The sequence below is a fragment of the Salvia splendens genome, chromosome 5 (assembly GCF_004379255.2).
Source record: "Salvia splendens isolate huo1 chromosome 5, SspV2, whole genome shotgun sequence".
Classification (NCBI taxonomy): domain Eukaryota; kingdom Viridiplantae; phylum Streptophyta; class Magnoliopsida; order Lamiales; family Lamiaceae; genus Salvia; species Salvia splendens.
In genome coordinates, this window is record NC_056036.1 from 3317350 (window position 1) to 3340177 (window position 22828).

Genomic DNA, 22828 nt, shown 5'->3' on the forward strand with positions numbered 1-22828 from the left:
CAACGAGCTTCGTAGAGCACGTGAGTCTCGGGTCATAGAAAAAGATGACCAATAATGATTCACCATTTTCCCGATTCTCCCCTTGTTTATTGTCGTGCATTTTTCAGTGCCCCGTTGCAACAATCTTCGTAGAGCACAAGAGTCTCGAGTCTTTGCAAGCGTTCTTAACAAGGTGAGCCTGTTTGGAACACTTTGTATACAGAACAAATCCAGAAACACAAACATCAACAAGATTCAAATTTTCACAATATGAAATCAAAGCAATATTAAAGAAACAAGAAACAAATGCAACAGCAACATCAACCTCAGAAAACCAACATTTTCCCCTGTTTAGCCATTTTCATAAAAAAAACACCAAAACTGGCTAAAAGAATATTCAAAGAAAGAAGAAAAAAAAACCAATATGGCTTGCCTAACCATCTAGTTCATTAAAATCATTACAACAAGACCTAAAACAAATTTCATAAAAAACAGAAGCTAACGCTAATCTAACTAAGTCTAAATAAATAAACAAAAATAAGGCAAGGTAAAAAAAAAGGAAGCCCAAATGCAGCAACACTGTAATGAAAAACTAGCCAACACTATCATCCTAGCCTAGCCTATATCCACAAGCTACATTCACCTCCACTCCATCTCCATCCCCCGCCGGCACATGCTTCTGCTTCCTCATCTCCACCACCTTCCGGTGCGAATTCGAGTGCAGCACGCTTGAGAAAGTCGGGCTGCTTGCAGGGCGATACTCAGGCAGCAGGCGCCCCGACTTGTACCTCACCCCGCATGCATTGCAAAGAGTCTTCGGCCCCATGGGGCCCGCCCGCCACTGGGGCGTCTTCTCGGCCTGGCAATGCAGGCACCTCCTCCCCATCCCACCGGCCGGGGAAGGCGCCAACGCAAAGGATGATGCGACTTCCTTCTTGGTCTTGATGCTGACCGGATTCAACCATAGGTGCTGCTGGCTTGGAAGGTTGCCGTATCCGGTCCATCTCCTCCTACGTTTGCTCCGGGCACGAACTGGGTAGTTCGTGGGGACCTTGAGGCTGTTGCAGCAGCTGGCGACGGAGACGGAGCCAGAGCTGGCGTTGCTGTGGCTGCTGCTGCTGCTATTCTCAAGAACGGAAATGGGGCTCTGGTGGTTCATCACGAGCTCCGGATTGTCTGCCAAAATGCCGAAGCAAGTCTCCACCGAGGGGAAAGCGTCCTTGTTGGATAACCATTCCAACTCCTCCTCCTCCACAAATTCCTAAAATCCATCATCAATTCTACTTCAATCAATTGATATCATTTCAAATTCGAAAGTAGTATATTCCAAAGACAATGAGAGAGGACAAATGTAGAGGGAATAATTTCAGAGGGGCCAAAATGTCTTTTTTTGTATATAAAATGAATTATGAATTGATTTGCTAGGGCCAATGGAAGCATATGCCCACATTACCACAATTGTCACAAATTCGTGAAAACGACTCATTTTTAGCATTTCAAATTTTACAGCTCATTCACGTCGTGATGGACGATGCTGCATTGACAAAGACGCATAAATTAATTTCTCGAATTCCAAAAATACCCCTAGGGTTTCTAAGTCGGTAAATTCGCATACTCAGGCAAAACCCGACCCCCGCTACGAGCCGACTCGGCCACTTACCCCTAACTTATCCGAGTCAACTCAGAATATCCGCCCGAGTCGCCTCGGTTCTACCGATTCTGTACGAAAAACACCCCGACTCGGGCGAGTCACGGCCGGGAGACTAGTCACAGACATAGCAAGGTGGAACTTACAGGAAATGGGCCGGGGAGCGGCCCACGGCCCAAACCGGCCGCCGCTTTCGGTGTTTTCAAGGCGGAGGCGCCTTTGAAAATGGTGTGGCTCTCTTCTTCGCCTTCGCCTTCGCCTTCGCCTTCGAGGTTGAAGTTCAAAAGGTCGTCGGTGAAACACGCGCCAGAAGGGTCTAAAATCTCCATGGATTAATTCGTTGTCCGTTCAAAATTTGGTGTGGTGCGAAATGAGAGAGAGGGGAAGAAGCGTTAGGTTGAAGGAGAGAGAGAAGACTCTCTTTTTCCTCCTTTTTTCCTATTGGAAGTGATATAATTATCGAAGGGTCTTGAATTCAACGATGCAATATTTCATTTTTTTTTTCGATTTTCGAATTTTGATTTTGTTTATTGTACGCACCCATAGTAATTATACTTTGCTTTACGCGTATTCTATTTAGTTCACTACTTCAACACTGGTGGGGCCCAAGATTTTTTCTATTTTTCAAAAAGTTCAAAAATCTGGGTAATTACAAATTAGGGATGAGATTCTGATTATCTGTTGAGATGAGATGAGATGAGATTGTTTGATTTTTATTTTTAGTTTTTGGAAAAACGAGTGAATTGTGATAAAGAGCTCCATATTTTAGTAAGCAATCTCTGAATTATCTTTTGCTTTTTTTAGATTTAATCGTGGTCAATGACTCGAATCCTACTAATCTACAATTAATTTGAGGATAAATTTTAACAATACAGCTGGTGCACACAGTTAACCAGTGGGCTTGATTACACTGTAGAGAAATTCGGGTATTGTATTTGTATCAGGATTTCAGAAATGAGGGCTATACGGTCAGGCGTTGGTTTTGCAAACACGTCATTGAACCAATGAACACGTGCTACGTGGCTAGTCAACTTCGATTTGCATATTCATTGACTGCCCGGGAGTCCACGTGGCGATGAATAAAAGCTGCCCAAATATGTGTAATATGTAATAACATATCTTTACTTTTCTATGATAATACTAGAATTAGTATATACTCATTCCGTTCTATACCAGTGGAATTATTTTGTCATTTTGGTACGTTCTACAATGGTAGAGTCATTTCTCTTCTAGTAAAAGTCAATATTTTTCTTCTCACTTATTTTACTCTCTCTTACTTTATTCTTTTTTCATGTCTCTACATTTTCCATCTCCTATTTTATTCTTTCTTTACTTAATTTACTAAACAAAATTTTTCTTAATTTTCGTGCCAGAAAGAAATGCTTCCACTGCTATGGAACGGGGGTAGTAGTATTATGAATTGACTAAGTACTATATTATGCATGTTATATTATCTGGAGTATTTCTAATTTTCTTTTAGAGAGGATAAACATATCAAAATGTTATTGTAATAAGATGTTCTATAGTATTCAAAGATTGTTTAAATTATTTATATATTTTATACTAATATGTAGTATTTATATAAAATCTCTAAAATAATTTCTTTCTTAAGTAGATTATCTAAATTTTACTTTTTAAGATTAATTCCTGTTGAAATAAATGAAAACAAATTTAAATATCATAATAGAAAAATCTTGATATTATCAAAATCAAAATGTTACGAAATTTTTATATACAAAAATCAAAATATATAAAATACTCCCTCCGTCCGTGAAATATTGTCAAGTTTTATCATTTTGGTTCGTCCGTGAAAAGTTGTCCACTTTGTTTTTTTTTCTATTTTTCATGGTCCCAACTTTCTACTAAATTTACACTTAAATCCTACTCTCTCCGTCCTTGAAATATTGTCAAGTTTTATCATTTTGGTTCGTCCGTGAAAAGTTGTTCACTTTGCTTTTTTTTCTATTTATGGTAAATGGTCCACACTTTCTACTAACTCTTTACACTTAAATTCTACTCCCTCCGTCCCTGATTAAGAGTCACACTTTGACCGGGCACAGGTTTTAAAGGAGTATTATAAGTATTGTTAGGGAGAGTTAGGGAGAAAAAGTAATTAAAGTATTGTTAGTGAAGAATGAGTCTCACCTCATTAAAGAGAAAAAACTTTTCAAAATTGGAAAATGCATATTCTTGTGGGACGGACTAAAAAGAAAAGATTGCATATTCTTGTGAGACGGAGGGAGTATATAAATATGGGACATTCCACTAACTTTTTCAACCAAATTTTCTATTCATTTCTTAAAACCTGTGTTAAGTCAAACTTTGACAATATTTTGCGGAAGGCGGGAGTATAATAGAGTATAAAATTTTAGAACATAGAAGAATGTGTGTGTATATATAAATATAGTTGCGTTGTATTCCCTCCATCCCAAACTAATTGATATGAATTATTGTTCGAGACATCTTAACTTAAACGTAAATGATACATTTTCTTTTTTACAATAACCATCTCGGCTCTTTCTTAATTTAATCTCATTTGCCCTACTTTATTTACTCTTATTTTAATTTAGTTTATTATCTCTTCTACTTTATCATTATTCATAAGTTGAAAAGTGAAATATTTCTGAAGTTTATAATGTGATAAAGAATGATCTAATATCATAGATGCAAGATTACTTTTATACATTTAACTGTTATTTTTATATATTTAACGAAATATTTTTTTAGTTTTTATCTTTAGAGTTATTTTATTCGTATATACACTATAAAAATAAGTAGAAACCTAGATAGTATGTTACTACTTGTTATGACAATTCAAAATTTAAACCGATCAATTAACTTGAATTCAATCTAATCCAATTAAGTTGTCAAACTATGAAGGCTAATAATACAAAATCCACTTTTAATATAAACAACAATGTCAACAAATTATTTTCAATGTGTACTTAGAGTAAGCTTAACAATTGCTAAATGATGTGAAGTACTATAAAATTTTCATTGCTATTATAATTACTTTATTTTCGCTCTTTTTTATTTTCGGCATATTTTAACTTTTTAGTATTGAACACCGCTTTGACAATTTGTGTGTTTTATAATGTCAATTGAGATCGGTCAAAATTAAATTAATGTTGTTGTCGTTAAATACACGTGAACTAGTCCATCGATCATCTTTTAAAAGTTACTCTGGGATTCTTCAATAAATATGCCTAACGTCCATGTAACGCTCAACATCTTATCAGCGTAAGTTTTAATTTGAACGAAAATAGATCCATATTTTAAATTAGACGTGTTAAATAATATTTATTAAAAATTATATTTTTAATAGAAAGCATTTAAATAATATTATTAGATGTATCCGTTTATAAATGTACATACCCCAGAGTTGAAAGGCGTTCACCAACTATTTCTACTACCATTTTGTAATTTGGCGGTGGGCTCCACACGTGCACGTTATGCGGGTCCCACGCACGTTGCAAGCCTTCAACCACTCTTCATAAGAAACATGTGCTGCTCACGTGCAACGGCGGATAAAAGCCATGCTTTTAAATAACGTAATGAAATTAATTAATTGCCAAACGGAGAAGAAATTAAATATCTGAAATAATGGCATCTATTATTGACACATGTGAGACACGTAGGCTAACCAATCATATGCTACCTCACAAATCACAATAATATTTAATATTTCTACACTTTTAGTAGTATATTAATATTAATTTTGTAGGATCATATACATGAAATATAAGTAGTATAAGAGCATGCGCAGCGGTGGCGACGGACGCCACCGCCGTCCGCGCCGCTGGCACGGACGGCATCCGCCGGCGCTGCACTCGCGCCGCTGGCACGGCGTTGCTCGATGTATCGAGGACGTCCGTGCCAGCGGACGCACACGTGGCGCGCTCCCATTCGTCAACGGCATAGCCGTTGTGTTTAAACATTTTTTTATTTTTTTTAAAAAAAAATCGTTTTTTATTAAAAAAACCGATAAAAAATAAAAATAATAATTTTTTTCACTTCCCCAAAAAAATATATCCGTTTATAACCGTTTTTTACACCTTTTTAATTTTTTTCATTTTTTTACCCCAAAAATACACACTTTCATCTATAAATACCCCCAATTTCACCCCAAAAATTCACATCAAACTACACAACTCTCATCATCATTCTCCAATATCCATTCTCATCTCCATTCTCTCATATCCATTTTCATCTTCATTCTCTCATACCCTACAACATCACTATGTCCGGCCAAGACAATAACCCTTCGGGCTCCCACGGTTGGAACCCCGAATGGTTCGGTTATCATCTTAATTTTTAGGATTTTAATTATGTAATTTTTAATTTTAAGGAGTTTAATTATGTAATTTTTAATTTTTAGGATTTTAATTATGTATTTTTTAATTTTATTTGTAATTTGTAATATTTATTGTGGTTTTTAAATGGATTTTAATATTATGGAAATGTTTTTGTTTAATTGAATTTTATATTAATTGTGCTCGTCCTTGCGGAAGAGCACAGTTGTGGGTGTTGTGCTCTTGCCAGAGAGCATGCATGAATAGTACCGCCCGGGCCCACAACCGTGTCGCTGGCAAGAGCATGATTGTGGATGCTCTAAGAAGTAGTGCGTATAGACGTTGATTGCAATCAATAAAGAAAATGGATTAAAGTATATGTGGTGTGTCAAGGTCATACACTAATGAAATATCTCTATATTTAATTATGATTAATATATTTGATTTCCAAAATGGGGTAGTGAAGAAAATGCAATATCTTTTGTGGATATCGTGGTTATTTGTGTTTTTGTGGAGGGAAAATACTAAGGTCAAATCACAAATTATATGGTGATGAGAACATGGTGTCCCACTTACTTGATTTTGTTCGAACAATATTAAGATTGATTGAACATATACTGTTTTCCTATATTATTTAATATGTCCACATCCATATTTGTTCATGTTCAAATAATGTACTCCCTCCGTCCCGGGCTACTCGCTCATTTCCTTTTCGGCTCGGAGATTAAGGAATGAGTGTATAGGAAAGTCAAAAATGACGGCTGTAGGTGAAATTTTTTACTAAAAATGGAAAGAGTGCAAGTAACTTGGGACGCCCAAAAAGGAAATAAGTGCGAGTAGTGCGGGACGGAGGGAGTATTATAAATGTCATGGAATTTGCTTGCCATGTAGTATTATTTTTTTAGCATTATTATTGATACTATTTAACCTTATTTGATACTAGAAAAAAGGATTATTCCTCTAATATTAATAATAATTGCACTTTCATGTAGTGTTGTAGCCAAACCCTTAGTGATTCAGTTGTCTTGTAGTTTAATAATCATAGCATTATTATGGTACGACCTTAGCACGATTAGATGATGCTGGAGTGTGATTAATTAAGTAAGCATATTTGTACATACGTCTATGTTATGTCTAGTTTTAGTTATGATAGTAAAAATGTCACAAATTTCATAATATGTAGTAACAATATTGTTTATTTGAGTACATCCCATTTTTTTGATGTTTTTAGAATCACATGTGACGTGACACTCATATTACGTGTAACGTGAGATTGAACTCAAAGCCCGCAGGGGCGTAGCGCAATTGGCAACGGAAGGACAGATCTTGCTGCAATGAGCCTGGGTTTGCTTTCATCTCTCAGGCACAAGTGTGAGGCCTTGAGAGATGATCTCTCAGGCACAAGTATGTGGCCTTGGGAGATGGGCTTCTGGCAGCTAGTGGGTTAAGGCTCCCCCCTTAACGGGCTACTGCGTACCCTGATTGAACTCCCTCACATGATGTCGGGCCGGAATATGGGGACCACCAAGGCGACGTCGCCTTTTGCTGCAGTGAGATTGAACTAAAAAATCGCTCTAGTAGCTAGGGATGTCTAGTTTTAGATATGACTGTGTCATAAATTTCATAAAATGTAAATGGATCACATCTCATTTTCTTATGTTTTAAGACTAATTACGTGATAGTATAACACAATTCGAACATTATATTGTGTTGGATATTTTAGTGTAATTGGATTAACTTGATTGATCAATATGATCATAATGAGACATCAAATAAGTTGAAAGTGCGAAGTGCACACTTGTTTGAATTCGTTATGATTGGACGGGGGTTCGGAGGCAGCGTCCCTGAGAGCGGGGTCCAAGGGGCAGAGCCCTAGCTGGGGTCGATAATTGAATGACCAAATTACAATATTTAAAACTCGCCAAAACTGTTATTTTACAGTTATGAAAGGAAGTGATGCAACGTTTCATCTTCAACCTCCTTCTTATAGATCATTTCTGGTTCCAAAAAAGGATCACAGAATCAACGTACGAATATCTTTGAAACCTGAATTGTATCCGATCAAACATTGATAGAACTGCCAAATTGATTTGATCTGAAAGTGTTGCACGCCTTTCAGGAAATCCGATTGTTCACATTCTCTGTAAATCTCCATAACATATTGCACGTTAGATTAAACTCAAAAATCTCTCTGTGAATAGTCTTGTGATACCTAGGTGTTGTGTCATTTAAATTAGGCTTTAGTGATGATAATAACCGAATATTGTTTCTTTTTTAAATTCTAAAAATGAAAAACAACATTAAAAAGACAATGGTAAATTCTCTTGGTGTGTTCTTGCAATAAAACTAAGTTCATGTGAACACTACAAAAAACTTACTCCTACTATTTAAGGATACAAAGATCAAATCGTAATTACTTGTATTGAAATTTTTTAAAATATAACAATAATTAAGGAAGCAAAAGAAAGTGTCTTTAAATTAATGATAAATTAACTTAGTTTTTTTATTTTTTAGGACGCTTTTATTTGCGTCCTCTATTTTAATCGGGACACCAACAATAAGGACACTTTTTGAAACGTTGGTGATATATTTAGAAACACAAATTAACGTTCTTAAATGCATTAAAAAATCTCCTTTGACATTTTTTTTTGTAGTATAGTAACATATCAATAATAAAATTAATGACTATGATACTAAGAAAAAAGTGCATAACTAAAAAATAAAATTTTGAATAAGGGTATATTTACGAGAACAATCTAGTGTCAAAATATTCTTGGTGAAAAGATTAATATGCATTGCCACTAAATTAATTGATTTTTTCCGTCAAACAAAATTGATAAGAAATATAGAAGGGAAGGGTTGATTAATTTTGTCCCAATTTCTCTGCTTTTATATTGGTAAAACGTGGCAAATGAGATTTAAGATTATATTTACATTTCATAACTGATAAGTGATAACAAATATAGAAATTTCACTAATTTTTCTCTTTATTGGAATTTCTCCGATCCCGCATTTATAATGGGATATGAATGAAACAAATTTAACTCAGACGAAAAAAAAATCACCGTCTTTTAGATAATAAATCCTTCAAAACAAATAAATAAGAAATTAACTTAGAGGAGTAGTACTATTTAAAGTTTGGATAAATAAGTCGATTTTGTTCTTCCAATTAGATAATTAGGGTGTTTGGTTTGCAAGATTATATCCAGGATTAAATTTGTAGTGTATTTGGTTCAAGAGATTCAATCCCACAACTCAATCCTAGATGGATAATCATGAGATAATTAGTCACCCTATGACTAAAATAATCTCACAACTCAATACTAGATTATATCATGGTACTATTTTATCTTAGAAACCGAACACCACCTAAGGTCTAGCCGTATTTGTTAGTAGGAACTTGGAATTGATTTGTAAATATATTGAATCCCTCTTATAAATTTTCAACCAGCCCAGCCCAGCCAACCCAATCCAACCCGAATGAGGCCCAACCATATTTGTCACTAGTAGGTCACATACATTTGATGTTACGTTGATCGTATAAAAGAATAAAATAACTTGTAAATTGTTTAAGAACTTATAAGCACTTCGATAAATATCTTATAAATAACTTATGACTTAAAATTATTTCGCAACAACTATAATCCTTAAAAGATTGAATTCTACAATCTTAATTTACTTTTTTATACTCTCTCTCTTAAAAAACAGTATGAGTTTATAAAGTGACACGAATTTTAATATACAATTGATAAAGTAAGAGATATAAAAAAAAATCATTGGGGTATTGTAAGTGAAGAATGAGTCTCACCTCTATAAAGATAATTTTTTTTTCAAATTCAAAATTCATAATCTTAAAAGGCGAATTAGAATAAAAATAATTTTTAAAGGACGAAGATTAACACTACGAACTAGCATGAGATTAATGATTATAGAAGACAACCCACAATATATACACGAGCTAGGCTCCACATATCATGCATGTTAGGTATAAGGCCAAAATATGAACACCACACCATAAGAAAACTTTTGATCTGAACACAACTCAACTATAAATATATAAATAACAATATTAAAGGCTAAAGTTCAAAATTGGTTCTACACATTACATTGTGATAGTTATAGGTCCTAAATAATATTTCCTTTGTCCCATGAAAGATGCCACACTTGTTTGACGGCACGAGATTTTATAAGGTTTTGTTTTATGTGTTAAGTGAATAGAGAAAATATATATTTATATTAATGTGAGAGAGAATTTTTTTTCCAAAAATGGAAATATGACATTTTTAATGGAACAAACTAAAAAGGAAAATGTAACATCTTTTATGGAACAGATGAAATACTATTTTGGTTTATATTTAACTATTTCGTAAAAAAAGTTACACTCCAAAACTCTGAATTATTAATTGTAGGTTGTAAAATACAAATTTTACTAACATGTGTTTCATATCTTCGTCCTATGATTATGTTTCCTATTGATTTTAGTTTTAAATTAACTAATTTAAAACTAAAATCAATAGGAAACATGATCATATTAAACATTCAGCTCCGAAAAGGTAACTGGTGTACACAAGAATAGATCCACGGGCTTCTGTTTTTTCTCGGGCCAACAAGAAAATTTACATTGCCATCAAACGGGGTGAAATGGACAACTAACTGCCCTTTTCTTAGATTTTCAGTCGTATCAAACATGCCCTTAGTTTTCAACAAGGATTTTAGTCCTAAATTGAATAAATTGAAGAGTGAACCGCCTTATTAGTTCCTAACTTGTGGACTTGTGGCACCATAGATTAAAAAAAAATAGCCCATGAGGACCCTAAAGTTTAATATAATCACGAATTGAGTAATTTTAGTCACTTTTTAGATGAAAATGCTCAAATGAGTAGAAGGACAATTTAGTCAAATCATGCAAGCACCTACACACCTACTCTACACACCTACGCATGAATTGCAGACTTTTGTCTCTTTCTTTCTCTTCAATTCATCTCTCATTTTGAGTTTCGTTTCATTTTGTCCACACTATGACCTTTGCATTCTACCAAGAATTCATTTCCTTAAATACATACGTTAAAGTATAATCATTTTCACTTTCACGTATAATTAACTATGACCCTAAATCCAGATGTTCAAATAAATTTCAAATTGATGATCATATACAGTATGTGAACGCTGAATGTATCCAAAAATGGTTTTAATATGGCAAATTGAAGGGTATGATTGATTTCTTTTTATTTGGAATGCTCTCCTTTAGAAACTTAAATTTAGGCGTAAATTATAAAAGTCAATGCAAATTAAATACAGAAATGCAGAATCCCTGATTTCACTATTATTGGAAATTAATTAATTATGTAATCAGTGTCCAATTAACTTCCAATAAAATTTGAACGCTTTTAATTTTTCATTATTTAATGCGTACTTTGAACATAAATCAACACAATTCACGACCCAAATCAGAAGATTCTCTCTCTCTATATATATATTTCCTTTAGATTCGGTCAACATAGAAATTAAAATAAATTGTCATTGCCATGTAAAGCGTAAATTGTATAAGGGTCGAAAAAATATTTGGTATTAAAGCAACTAAAGGAAAGATTTAAATTAACGAAGGTACATTGCTCATAAATCTTAAAAAGAAAAAGGTAAATATATTTGTTTCCATAATTCACGTACATTACCAAATTAACTACTCCGTATTCTTATAAATACAATAGCTATCTAGCCAAATGAAGTCTTAGCAATCAATACATAGAATTATGATGTATCTCGACTCTCTCCGATATAGCTACGACTTGCACTTCCGTCTAGGCAAAGTCATGCCTACTAGTTGTGAATCACAAACATCTAAGGCAGAGTTACTGGTGGGCATTGAGAGTGCTCTTGTTTTGCTTGATTCAACGGCCGACATGCAATGCGCGGTCCTGGCTGTGGGAGCGATTGAACAATTCAACGCGCTTCGTCACCAATTCACCACCAACCTCCGGTTTCGGGGAATGTGGATTAGGAGCGATCACGACATGCTAAGCGAGGTCAACAAGGCTCAGGCAGACATAAACACAATAGTTGAGCGTTTGTATTTCGTGTTTCCCATTGGATTTTTATTCCTTTTAATTTGGAACACATTTGGAGTAGTTCCACTTCTTTTTTTGGCTTTTTATGGGTTAATCGTGGATGGTTGGCTGAAGGGCTTGAGGGTCAAGACCATGGAGACCAAAGAAACAATTGCATTCATTGCGAGGGTCGCAAAGTTCATCGAGATTGCTGTAGAAGCAGCCAAGCCCACCCGTGAGCCTGAGCCTGAGCCCTATTGATAGATTTAATTGCAAAAAAAATGTTTATTTGGTTGGAGGTTTTTTTATTGAATAAAGGCCAACACTAGTTGTGAACATATGCCCATTTTATGATTTTGGCTATATACATTATTTTTTTAATTTTTGTATCATGAACATTTTAACTCGGATCACAATTGATCATACACTAACAATTCCGTCAATTTTTCAAAATCGGATTAAAACCGTTTAAAAATTGGTCAAAATTGTGTTAAAAATTGGGTCAAAATTGATCAAAATGGGTCAAAATTGGATTAAAACCGTTTAAAAATGGGTCAAAATTGATCCTTAGCTGGATTCTTCTCCAACATAGAAATTAAAATAAATTGGCATTGCCACGCAAAGTGCAATTGTATAAGGGCCGACAAAATATTTTGTATTAAAGCAACTCCGAAGTAATGATACAAATTGACAAAGTATATTGCTCATAATTAAATCTTTTGAAAAAGGCAAATATATATTTCAATAAAATACATTTCCAAATTAACTACTACATAATTTAGCATTATAAATGCGATAGTTATAGTTCACAAGCGCAATAGAAGTAATTCTCTTAGCAACACTTAATTATGCCTCTCCCAAGTTGTTTGGAAATATCTAAGGTACATGTGCTCATTGGCATTGAGATTGCTCTTGTTGTGCTGGATACAATGGCCAAGCGGGGCAACATGCAATTCGCGGTCCTTGCGTGAGAAGCGATTGAAAAATTGAATGCTCTGTGCGACCAATCGTGGATGGTCCGTTGAAGGGTATGTTGGTCGATGCCCAACATACCCTTCAACCATATGTTTGCATCGCAAGGGTGGCAAAATTCATCCTAAGACCATCAGCAGTGGGGCGCCCTAAGGCGCGCCACGTCAGCATTTTTATCCTCATCCTTCTCTACCTGCAGTGGGGCGCCCTAAGGCGCACCCTATGACGCGCCACATCATCATTTTGTTGTTTTGTTTAATTAATTTAACTGTTTTCAAATAACACGTAACGAGTAAAAAAAATGACTAAATAACAAGCGGCGAAGTTTTAATAAAAAAAAATTACACCATTCAACTAAAAAAAGAAAAAAACTAAGTCGGGTCAATTCCCAACTTCCTACGCAACTCATCGAGTAATGCACGAAGATACTCGGCTTGTTCGGGGTCGGTGCACTTCTTGAGGGCCTTGTGCGTCTGCAACATCGTCTTTGCCATCGACGCTGTAGCTAACGACGCAAACGCGGTGGCCGTCTGCACCGGGAGCTCATCTGGGTCCGGAACAGGGGCGGCAGCGGTCGACGATGACGTCGCGGCTGCCTTCCCCTTGGCCTTCGCAGCCTTGATGCCGGGAGGACGCCGGGAGGACACCGGTGTGCCGGAACTCCCTTCATCCACGTACGTCTGGTTGAGGTCAACCGGGTTAGTGCCGCTGCCGCTGCTCGTGTAGTCACCAGCTTCGGTGACCTTCGTCCTCTTCGGCGCACCAGTGTGGAGAATTCCACCTTGGAACTTCTGCTTCTCCCTCAAGAGCGCCCAGATGGCCTCGTGCTTGAACTCGCCGAACATCGACCGGTACGACAACATCGCTTTAGAGCGCACGTCGTGCACGCTCTCGCCGCTCCCCTGTGACCGCGCGCACTTCTCGAACTCCGCCGAGTACAAGTTCACTTGCTTCTTGATTTGATCCCAGTGCTTGCGGAGTTGCTCACTCTTGCGCTTGTACGCGGTCGGCGGCTTGACCGAATTGTAGAGGCCCGCGATGCGCTCCCAGTACGCGGTCTATCTCTGGTTGTTGGCGAATATCGGATCTTCCGATATATCTACCCAACACCGGGCCAAAGTGAGAGTTTCGTCGTCGGTGTAGTTCGTACGGCCGGGGGCGTACTCATCGCAGTCACCGGGAGGCGGCAACTTCTGCGCCCGCTGCCGGTTCCGCTTCGCCTTCCCCTTGGTGGCACCGGTCGCTGCGAGGGCGGGATCGGCCGATGCGGTTGGGCGGTGCGGCAACGGCTCTATATCAGACAACCCATACGATTCCGTACTGAAATCGGGATCGTAATGGGTGTTGTCGCCGAACGAACGATAATCGCCGGGTTCTGTACCCGGCCAATGCGCCTCTCCGCTAAACGTAGGGCTATTGGGGCTTGAATCCATTTCGTAGTAATTATGTAAATGTAAGTTTCGAAGATGAAATCGTGTGAAATGAAATGTTACAAATGAACGCTATTTATAAAAAAACGAAACCGCGTGCCATCGTCCGCGGCCTTCAGAATGGGCCAGACGCTGTCGCGGACGATGGCCATCGTCCGCGACGTCCGCGGTTTAAGTCGCGCCCGAAGCATAGGCCGCGACTATCGTCCGCGGCCTATGCCACACACCCACAGTGGGGGCGGACGATGAATGGCGCGGACGATACGCGCCATCGGGCGTGCCATCGTCCGCCCATTGCGGATGGCCTAATGCCCTAAAGGCTACATGCATCCATACCCAGCAGTGACCCTAGCTAAGATTTACTTATTGCCAAATAAATTAGGCTTATTTAGTAGGAGTATTGTGTCTTACTTTTGTCTTGTTACAACACCACCAACGCCTTTCACCTTTTTAATCTAATAGGAGTTTCAAGTGTGCGGTTTTTTATGATTATACTATATTGATTGATTTATTAAATAGTATCATCTTTTCTACTTACTCATTTAATATTTTTATTATACAAATGAAAATTAAATATATAAAATGTGAGTGTTTTCTAGGTAAATTAAAACTAATGTTTGATTTAGGCCCAATAAAACATCAGTATTAAATTGCTTAAAACCTAAAGATTAGTCCGAATAAGTCGACTAATAATAACGGAAGAATATAAAATAAGACTTAAATGGAAAGTGCATCGTAATTATACGCTCAATTAAATATTGGATGAAAATTAACATACAAGCTTTTCAAATTATATATAATCAAACACTCGTTATTATTAAAACTTTGGCTCCAACATGTAGCTATATATTAAAAGACAAAAGATAAATTATATGGTCAGATATTCTTGTTAAACCAGTTATCTGTCAAGCTATGAAGCGTAACTTGTTAAGACGCTTCCTCTCCAACCAACAATTGTAACCATTACATTTCACATTTGAAAGAAAAGCTAAAGCTAAAGCCAAAGCCCACAACAACTAGGGTCGCTCTTAAAGAATTGGTAGAAGTTATTTTTGGAGATTTTGAATTAGTTAAGTAAAAATGCATTTAACAATATTAATCAGATTCAGAAGCATGGATTACTCGTCCAAACATTGAGTCAGTTCCTTCGACAGAAGCCGAACCAGTCGTTTTTCGAGCCTCCTGGCTCCTGGGCCGGGCCTTAGAACGTCAGAATCACCCCAAACGCTGCATTTATGGTCACCGGAGTCGCCTAAACACCAGCCACCAGGCACTGGTTTGTTGCGAGAACGCTGCAGGAGCTCTAGATCGATACGGTCCAAAATGGGGTCGTTCTGGGGAAAGGCTGAGGCGAAGGCTGCTCCGCTCTGGACCAATTCCTGGAAGTCGCTGGAGTTGAGCAGGCGGATCCACTGCCTGGAGTCGAGAGAGGAGTAAAGCAAGCTGTGGTTGATCGTTGTCCGTTTGAATTGACGGGAGTTGCACAGAAGGGTGGGGAAGTAGACGGAAGATGGTTTCGGTGTGTTGGAGAGGTACATCAGTAGAGTTCTTGGTAGGTTATCTGTTCCCATGATGCAGAACTCGACGAAATTTCGACTCAATAGAGCCATCGATGAACCTAGAAGCAACATAAACAAGATATTCTTTATAACTCTCATACAAAAACAAAAAAACTTGTGTAAGATGGTCTAACGAAACTGAGATTCATTACAATCGTCCAATTTGTGGATCCAAATGCATACCTAATGGTACGTTTGGTGTTTGATACTATATGATCACGCGGTCTTAACCTGTCTTTTACAATTTATCGTCTCTTTCTTCATTTTCGTTGCCAAATAGAACAATGATATCAATTCAACAAACCTGTGAATAAGCGATAGGCATCTGGGAGCGGTCGATTTTGAGTTGCAAAAAACGTTTCGATGTTGTCAGTAAGGTAGAGTGCAGTATCAACTATTATCGGCTTCAATTTCCTCGATCTAAGATAATAGTACAAGAAAAGAAACATCGATAAGAACTGATAGGGAAAACTAATGCATTTTCATGAAAGTTCTGAATCAAAATGAAGAAAACTTACTCCCTCCAGCCGATGTAGCTTGTATGATTCACAAAATTAAGATTCCTAGGTAGATATGACAGTATGTGCAGAAGATCTGCAGACAAAAGCTCCACATCACAAATGTTGTAACAAGAAAACTACGAAATTACAAAAATATGAAGTTTATAGACATGGAAGAATCAACAAATCCTCTGCCAACTTCGGAAAAAAACAACACATCTATAAACTTTGTATGACTTCTTTGGTTATATGACAAGGTGAAGTTATCTCAATGTGTCGAAGTAGATGGTTTAGTAAGCCTTTAGTGGAACACATATTCAGAGCAACAGTATTACAAAATAACGTAATTCAACAAAATCTTAATTACACTAAGTTCGTGCACACATTCGAGAACACATGTACATGAAGCTACTGTTTTTTTTGCTTCAAATGATGTAACTGGGATGGGGGAAGCCATCTTGATTTTAAACGAATTTGTATGCAATGCACACGATATATGTACAACACTATAAGAGCTAAAACAGCTTATCGAATTCACATACCAACTACAACAAAATTGTAAGTTTGTAACATTCGCATGTGTCACACACAAACGAAGTATATGGTTCCAACTTATACGCAAAATGAAGCAATTCAAACGTATATCCATTAAATGCTCAAGAAAACACATACACAAAGCAACCACTGGTTGAAACAGCTTTGAGAATGCATCAAATATATAATCCCATACAGTACCAAACTTGATATAGTAACCAGCAACCATAAAAGCCGTGAAAAATATACATTGATATTTGAGCTTACAAAGACCAGATTAGGTAAGCCACAGGTAACTAACACATCCACTAACTTAACTAAAAGCATGCACGCTCACACACACACAACTGAAACATCAAGGATATAAAGCTACTGTCTTTATTCCCAAGCAACTACCAATTGAGAAAGCTGTAGAATCATATCCACAATAAACGCAGAGCTAAAAGAAGCTAAAGAAACTTCAAGAACGTAGCAAACTAAAAAAATAACACATCCACTAACTTAACTCCAAGCACACACACACACACACAACAGAAACAACTAGGGTATGGAGCTAATGTTTTGATTGCCAAGAAACTATCAATTGCAAAAGCTCAAGTATCAGATTGACAATAAACACAGAGCTTGTTGAACTCACATACACCAACTACAACAAACTTCAGTTGTAACACTAGCATTTGCACTTGTCAAACACAAAAGAAGTATATATGGTAGTACCTCATATTTGTCTACCAGAAAAGTTAGTGTCCCAATTCCCCCCTTATAAGCAAAATGAAGCAATCCAATCGCATATCCATCAAATGCGGAAGAACACGCATATACTAAATACACAAAACAACCAATAGTCGAAGCAGCAAAATCTAGAATCCCAAACAATAACAAACTTGATCTAGTAACCGACAGCCACCGAAGCTAAGGTAAACATACATTGAGGCTACGAGGATCATATTAGGTAACCAACACATCAACTAACTTAACTCAAAGCACACACACAGCAGAAACAACTATGACATAAAGCTGTTATTTTGATTGCCAAGCAACTACCAATTGCAAATTCTCAAGAACACAATAACTGTGAATTAAACCCTAAAACAAGCCTAAGAAATTTAAAGAATGTTAAGCAATTACATAACCAATCAAATAAAGGTACCATCTTGAGTGACAAGCGGGTAATCAGCAGCAGAGAGAGTGAGAAACCAATCCCACTTGTCCGACAAACGGAGCAAAACAGAGGCGCCGTGAAGCGTGGAGGAGAGCGCCGACGGCCCATTGGAGAGGACATAATCCGCCTTGCCAACAACATGGACATTCACCGCAGCCCTGAAAAGCGGCGCCGATTCGACGGTGGCGGCCAACGCGTCGCGCTCGGATTGGCTAGCAAAGCGATCGAGGTGGAGGAGATACTGGTTCCTGGGGTGGTACACGGAGTGGAGGAGGCGGAGGACCCGCCCCGAATCGTTGGCGGATCCAGAAATGAAGTAGGCTAGTCTGGGCGGGGGCGGGGCGGGGACGGTCTGGTTGTCGTGGAGGAGGAGGCGGTGGCGGCTGGGGAAGAGCGACGGCGGCGGGGGGCGGCGGGGAGCGGTGGTGAGGGAGAGAAAAAGCAGGATGGAGAAGAGGGTGAGGACGCAGAGGGAAGGGATGGCGGCGGCGGGTAGCATTGCCGGAATTGGGAATTGGGGGATTTGATTTGAGATTTTTGATTTGGGAATAGTGTGTGAGTGTGAGTGTGAGTGTGTGGGGTTTGGGATTCGTTTTTTGCTTCAATTACACGACTTGGTGGGTGGTGGCTGAGGCTAATTTACTCGGTATTCGCATTTTCCGATCATCTTTTTCAGCTAAATCAGCTCGGATTCCGGTAACTGGGAAGTGTGATGAAGCTATGTAGAGATATCAAAGAGAAAGTTGATCAAATGTTTATCCGTTTCAACAATAAAACTTCTACCTTTTCATATATATGTATATTTTTTTTATAAATTTGAAAGAGTTAGTTATTAGGTCTATTAATTAATTTATCATGTCTAGCTGTTTATTATCAAGGAAGATACATTCAAAAGTGAATTGCATTTTTTCATTTAAAAAAATTTCAATAATTTATGTTTCTTTTAATATTAAAATTCAATTGCGGTTGCCTTTTGTGATCGGATTGTTCTTGGGGTGGGGGGCATTTGATGAAAACCGTTCAAATTTTAGAACATTTTGTGAAGGTTAAATTGTTAAAAAATTATTAAGTTTATCAAATTTGGTCCATCCTATAATTTTAAAAATCAATTGAAAAATTAATGAATTTTAGATTTTGTTACCCATGACATAAGATATGGTTGACTACGTATAATATATTAATGATGTTTTGAACCAAACGATGAAATGACATTGTTTATTTATAAATAAATGGTGATGTGGGACTCAGTACACCTGTGGTTAACCTAAAAAATAGCCGTCCATATATAATTTATTAGCTTCTAAATTAGATATAATTTCATCTAAATTTTTAATAATGGGATAGTTCATAATAAATTCAAATTATATATTTTTCTCTGACTAATTTTTAAGATTGTGAAATTTGACTTAACATTAGTATGATTTTTTTGTTATTTTTTATTTTTTAAAACCTAGCGAAATGAAGGACATCAATACTGGAGTAGTATTAATAGTATATGATTACTATTCACAAATATACTCCCTCTGTTCCATAGTAATGGAGGCGTTTCTTTTCGGCACGGAGATTGAAGAAAATTGTGTTAGGTGAGTTAAGTAAATGGAGAATAAAGTGGAAAATGAAAAAGGTAGAGAGATGAAGAGAGAATAAGTAGGAAAGAGTAAAGTAGATGTGGAGAAATGTGTTGACTTTTACTAAAAATGATAATGACTCTATTATTATGGAACGTAACAAAATGACAAAATGACTCTATTACTATGGAACAGAGAGAGTAGAACTTAAGAACACAGTGATATCTTATAATAAATGCACGCATTTCCATACCATATTTCATATGAAGAATTTGGTTCATGACAGACAAGGGTGGCATAATTATGGTGTATACTACCCAGTGACGGACGCGGGATTTCGACTCTAGGGGGTCCAAATTACTATTCCCTCCGTTTCATAATAGTAGAGTCATTTTGCCATTTTGATACGTTTCATAGTAGTGGAGTCATTTCTTTTTTTTAGTAAAAGTCAACATATTTCTTCTCACTTCTTGTATTTTCTCTTACTTTATTCTCGCTTCATCCCTCTACCTTTTTTATTCCGTACTGTATTCTTCCTTTATTTAACTCATTCAACACAATTTTTCTTAATCTCCGTGCTGTAAAGAAATGCATCCACTACTATGAAACGGAGTGAGTATTAACAGTTGCAAAGTATTACGAGGAATCGTTAAAAGTAGTTGAAAAATGGGAAGTGTTAATAAAAAAAAATTATTGCAAAGTGTGTATAATTAAAACTAATAGCTTGTCTATTTGAAGAAAAAGGTAGTGTAGACAAAATATAAAAAAAAATGCTAATGGGAAACATAGTGAACAAATTATGGCCATAACAGGATTTCGAGATTATTTCAAAAAGGTAGTGTTGACAAAATAAAAAAGAGTAAAGGCCAAAATTGGTCCTGAACATATAGTCATTTTACGATTTTGGTCCTAAACATTATCTTTTAGATTTTTTGGTCCTGCACATATGGACATTTGATCATTTTGGTCCTGCACATATGGAAATTTGATCATTTTGGTCCTCCGTCAATATTTTCGTTAAAAACTAACGGTCAACATTATCTTTTGGATTTTTTGGTCCTGCACATATGGATATTTGATCATTTTGGTCCTGCACATATGGAATTTTGATCATTTTGGTCCTCCGTCAATATTTTCGTTAAAAACTAACGGTCAACGGCCGATTTTTGACTAAAACAATGGGTTGGGTCGGGTCGTGTTTGGGTTACACGTTAAGAAAAAAAATAATTATTTTTTATTAATTATAAAATTATAAAACTTTAATTTTTAGTTATTTTTGTTGATTAAAAATATTATAACGACTAAAACATGATGTTATTATACGATTTAAACATGATATTACACGATAAAATAAAAAATTACCAAATTAAAATAATCATTTTTTAATCAAAATAATAAAATTAAAGTATACTAATATTAAATCTATATAATAAAATTAAATAATTAAAAATTATTTTTAATAAAATCTATACTTTAATTTTATTGACGGAGGACCAAAATGATCAAAATTTCATATGTGCAGGACCAAAATGATCAAATGTCCATATGTGCAGGACCAAAAAATCCAAAAGATAATGTTGACCGTTAGTTTTTAACGGAAATATTGACGGAGGACCTAAATGATCAAATGTCCATATGTGCAGGACCAAAAAATCCAAAAGATAATGTTTAGGACCAAAATCGTAAAATGGCTATATGTTCAGGACCAATTTTGGCCTTTACTCAAGAAAAAACAATGCTAATGGAAACATAGTGAAAAAACTATGGCCCTAGCAAGAGTCGAACATAAACATCTAAAGTTGAAGACTGAATTCTTAGCCACTTGTACCAACACATGCATACTACCTTTGTGTAAGCCTAATGTATATATAGTAAAACATACAAAACTTGGGGGTTCCATGGACCACCAAGGCACCACATAGGTCCGCCTCTGATACTACTTAGTTTTCTTAACAAATCACTATTAATCCCAATCGTACATTTTTCTCATGTCGAATTCATATTGTTCAGAAGGACTAAAATAAAATCCACCATCCTCAACGATCCAACTACACACGTTAATACCCAATCCAGTTTGGCACATCTGTCCCGTTTTTGCATAGAACACATCAAAAGCCTTATGTCTTCCATCCCACCAAAAACTACAAGAGAAACGAGTCGTCTGAAAAATATTTACATGAAAATGCCAATGATGATTTTGGTGTTCATGAAGCGTATGATTTCCCAAATCATCATCTCCAGAATAACAATGAGTTCTTAACATTGGAGAATTTTCAGGTAATTCATTGAAAATATAAACTGAGTATCCTTTTGTGATCGCAGGTATTGTGATTTTGAGAGCGATACTTTGAATGCAAATAACTAATAGAATAACCAGAACTAAAAAGATTTTCATTGCCATATTGAAGAGAGCACTACAAAAAAAGTGGAGTACTTTCTACATGTTGCATTTTCTTGACTTTATACTAGAAAATTGGATGGGAATGTTACATATATTTGGCTTCCCCTCAAAATGATGAGTTTCTAAGGATAGAAAAGAAAGCATGATAATATGTATACTCTATAAGATCTACTGTTCTTTCAAAAAATAACAGAAGTTGAATATAAACTACCCTGAAAATAATGAGTTTGTGAGGCTTAGCAAGAATGCATGACTAATACAAGACGATAAAAAACTGCAACAACCAAATGCATGATCTCAAAATCCACCAACAGCCTCAAACATAAATAGTTTATAAAATTATTTATTTTTATTTTAAATTTTGTATGTTTAGGATGAATTTTGACTTAGAGAGTTCATAAAACTGAATCAGGATATATGATTCATTTTTTTAAATTTAATACAGTATGATTTTTATTAGATATCAATTGATTATTAAAATTGAAAAATGCAAAAGTGATGCATAATTTTATTTTTAAATACTATGATTTATTATATTGTTGGTATTAAATACTTAGTATTAAATTCAAAAGTGTGTAAAATTTTTCCAATAATTTTAGTCACCTATTTGTGATTAGGACAGTTTGTTAAAACCCTAAATGTAAAAAAAAATCTGAATTATACTGAAAATGGGATCATAAAATATGCCTAAGACCACAATGCTATCTTTTTAATTGAAAATTAAAACAAAATTAGAAAG

At 36.1% G+C, this 22828-nt stretch overlaps 2 protein-coding genes across 2 annotated transcripts; both read right to left on the bottom strand.

Moving 5' to 3' along the window:
• Window positions 1–301: 301 nt before the first annotated feature.
• LOC121804983 (GATA transcription factor 1-like) lies at window positions 302–2129 on the bottom strand. The gene is made up of 2 exons (XM_042204722.1): window positions 1774–2129; window positions 302–1240 (listed from the first exon to the last, which is right to left on the bottom strand). The coding sequence occupies exons 1-2, from the start codon at window positions 1954–1956 to the stop codon at window positions 590–592; spliced, it is 834 nt and encodes a 277-aa protein (XP_042060656.1). The 5' UTR covers window positions 1957–2129; the 3' UTR covers window positions 302–589.
• A 13085-nt stretch (window positions 2130–15214) lies between these two features.
• Window positions 15215–18873, bottom strand: LOC121805556 (beta-glucuronosyltransferase GlcAT14A-like). The gene is made up of 4 exons (XM_042205456.1): window positions 18109–18873; window positions 16443–16518; window positions 16229–16344; window positions 15215–15983 (listed from the first exon to the last, which is right to left on the bottom strand). Exons 1-4 carry the CDS (start codon window positions 18617–18619, stop codon window positions 15484–15486), a joined length of 1203 nt encoding a protein of 400 aa, XP_042061390.1. The 5' UTR covers window positions 18620–18873; the 3' UTR covers window positions 15215–15483.
• Window positions 18874–22828: the final 3955 nt, after the last annotated feature.

Bases quoted from the DNA above. Each gene is read 5' to 3' on its own strand.
- LOC121805556 (XM_042205456.1), bottom strand. From the start codon at position 18,619: ATGCTACCCGCCGCCGCCATCCCTTCCCTCTGCGTCCTCACCCTCTTC. The intron at 16,519-18,108 runs GTACCTTTATTT...TTTTGTCTGCAG, and splicing joins CCCGCTTGTCACTCAAGATG to ATCTTCTGCACATACTGTCA. The intron at 16,345-16,442 runs GTAAGTTTTCTT...CTATTATCTTAG, and splicing joins AGCTACATCGGCTGGAGGGA to ATCGAGGAAATTGAAGCCGA.
- LOC121804983 (XM_042204722.1), bottom strand. From the start codon at position 1,956: ATGGAGATTTTAGACCCTTCTGGCGCGTGTTTCACCGACGACCTTTTG. The intron at 1,241-1,773 runs GTAAGTTCCACC...GATGGATTTTAG, and splicing joins CGCTCCCCGGCCCATTTCCT to GAATTTGTGGAGGAGGAGGA.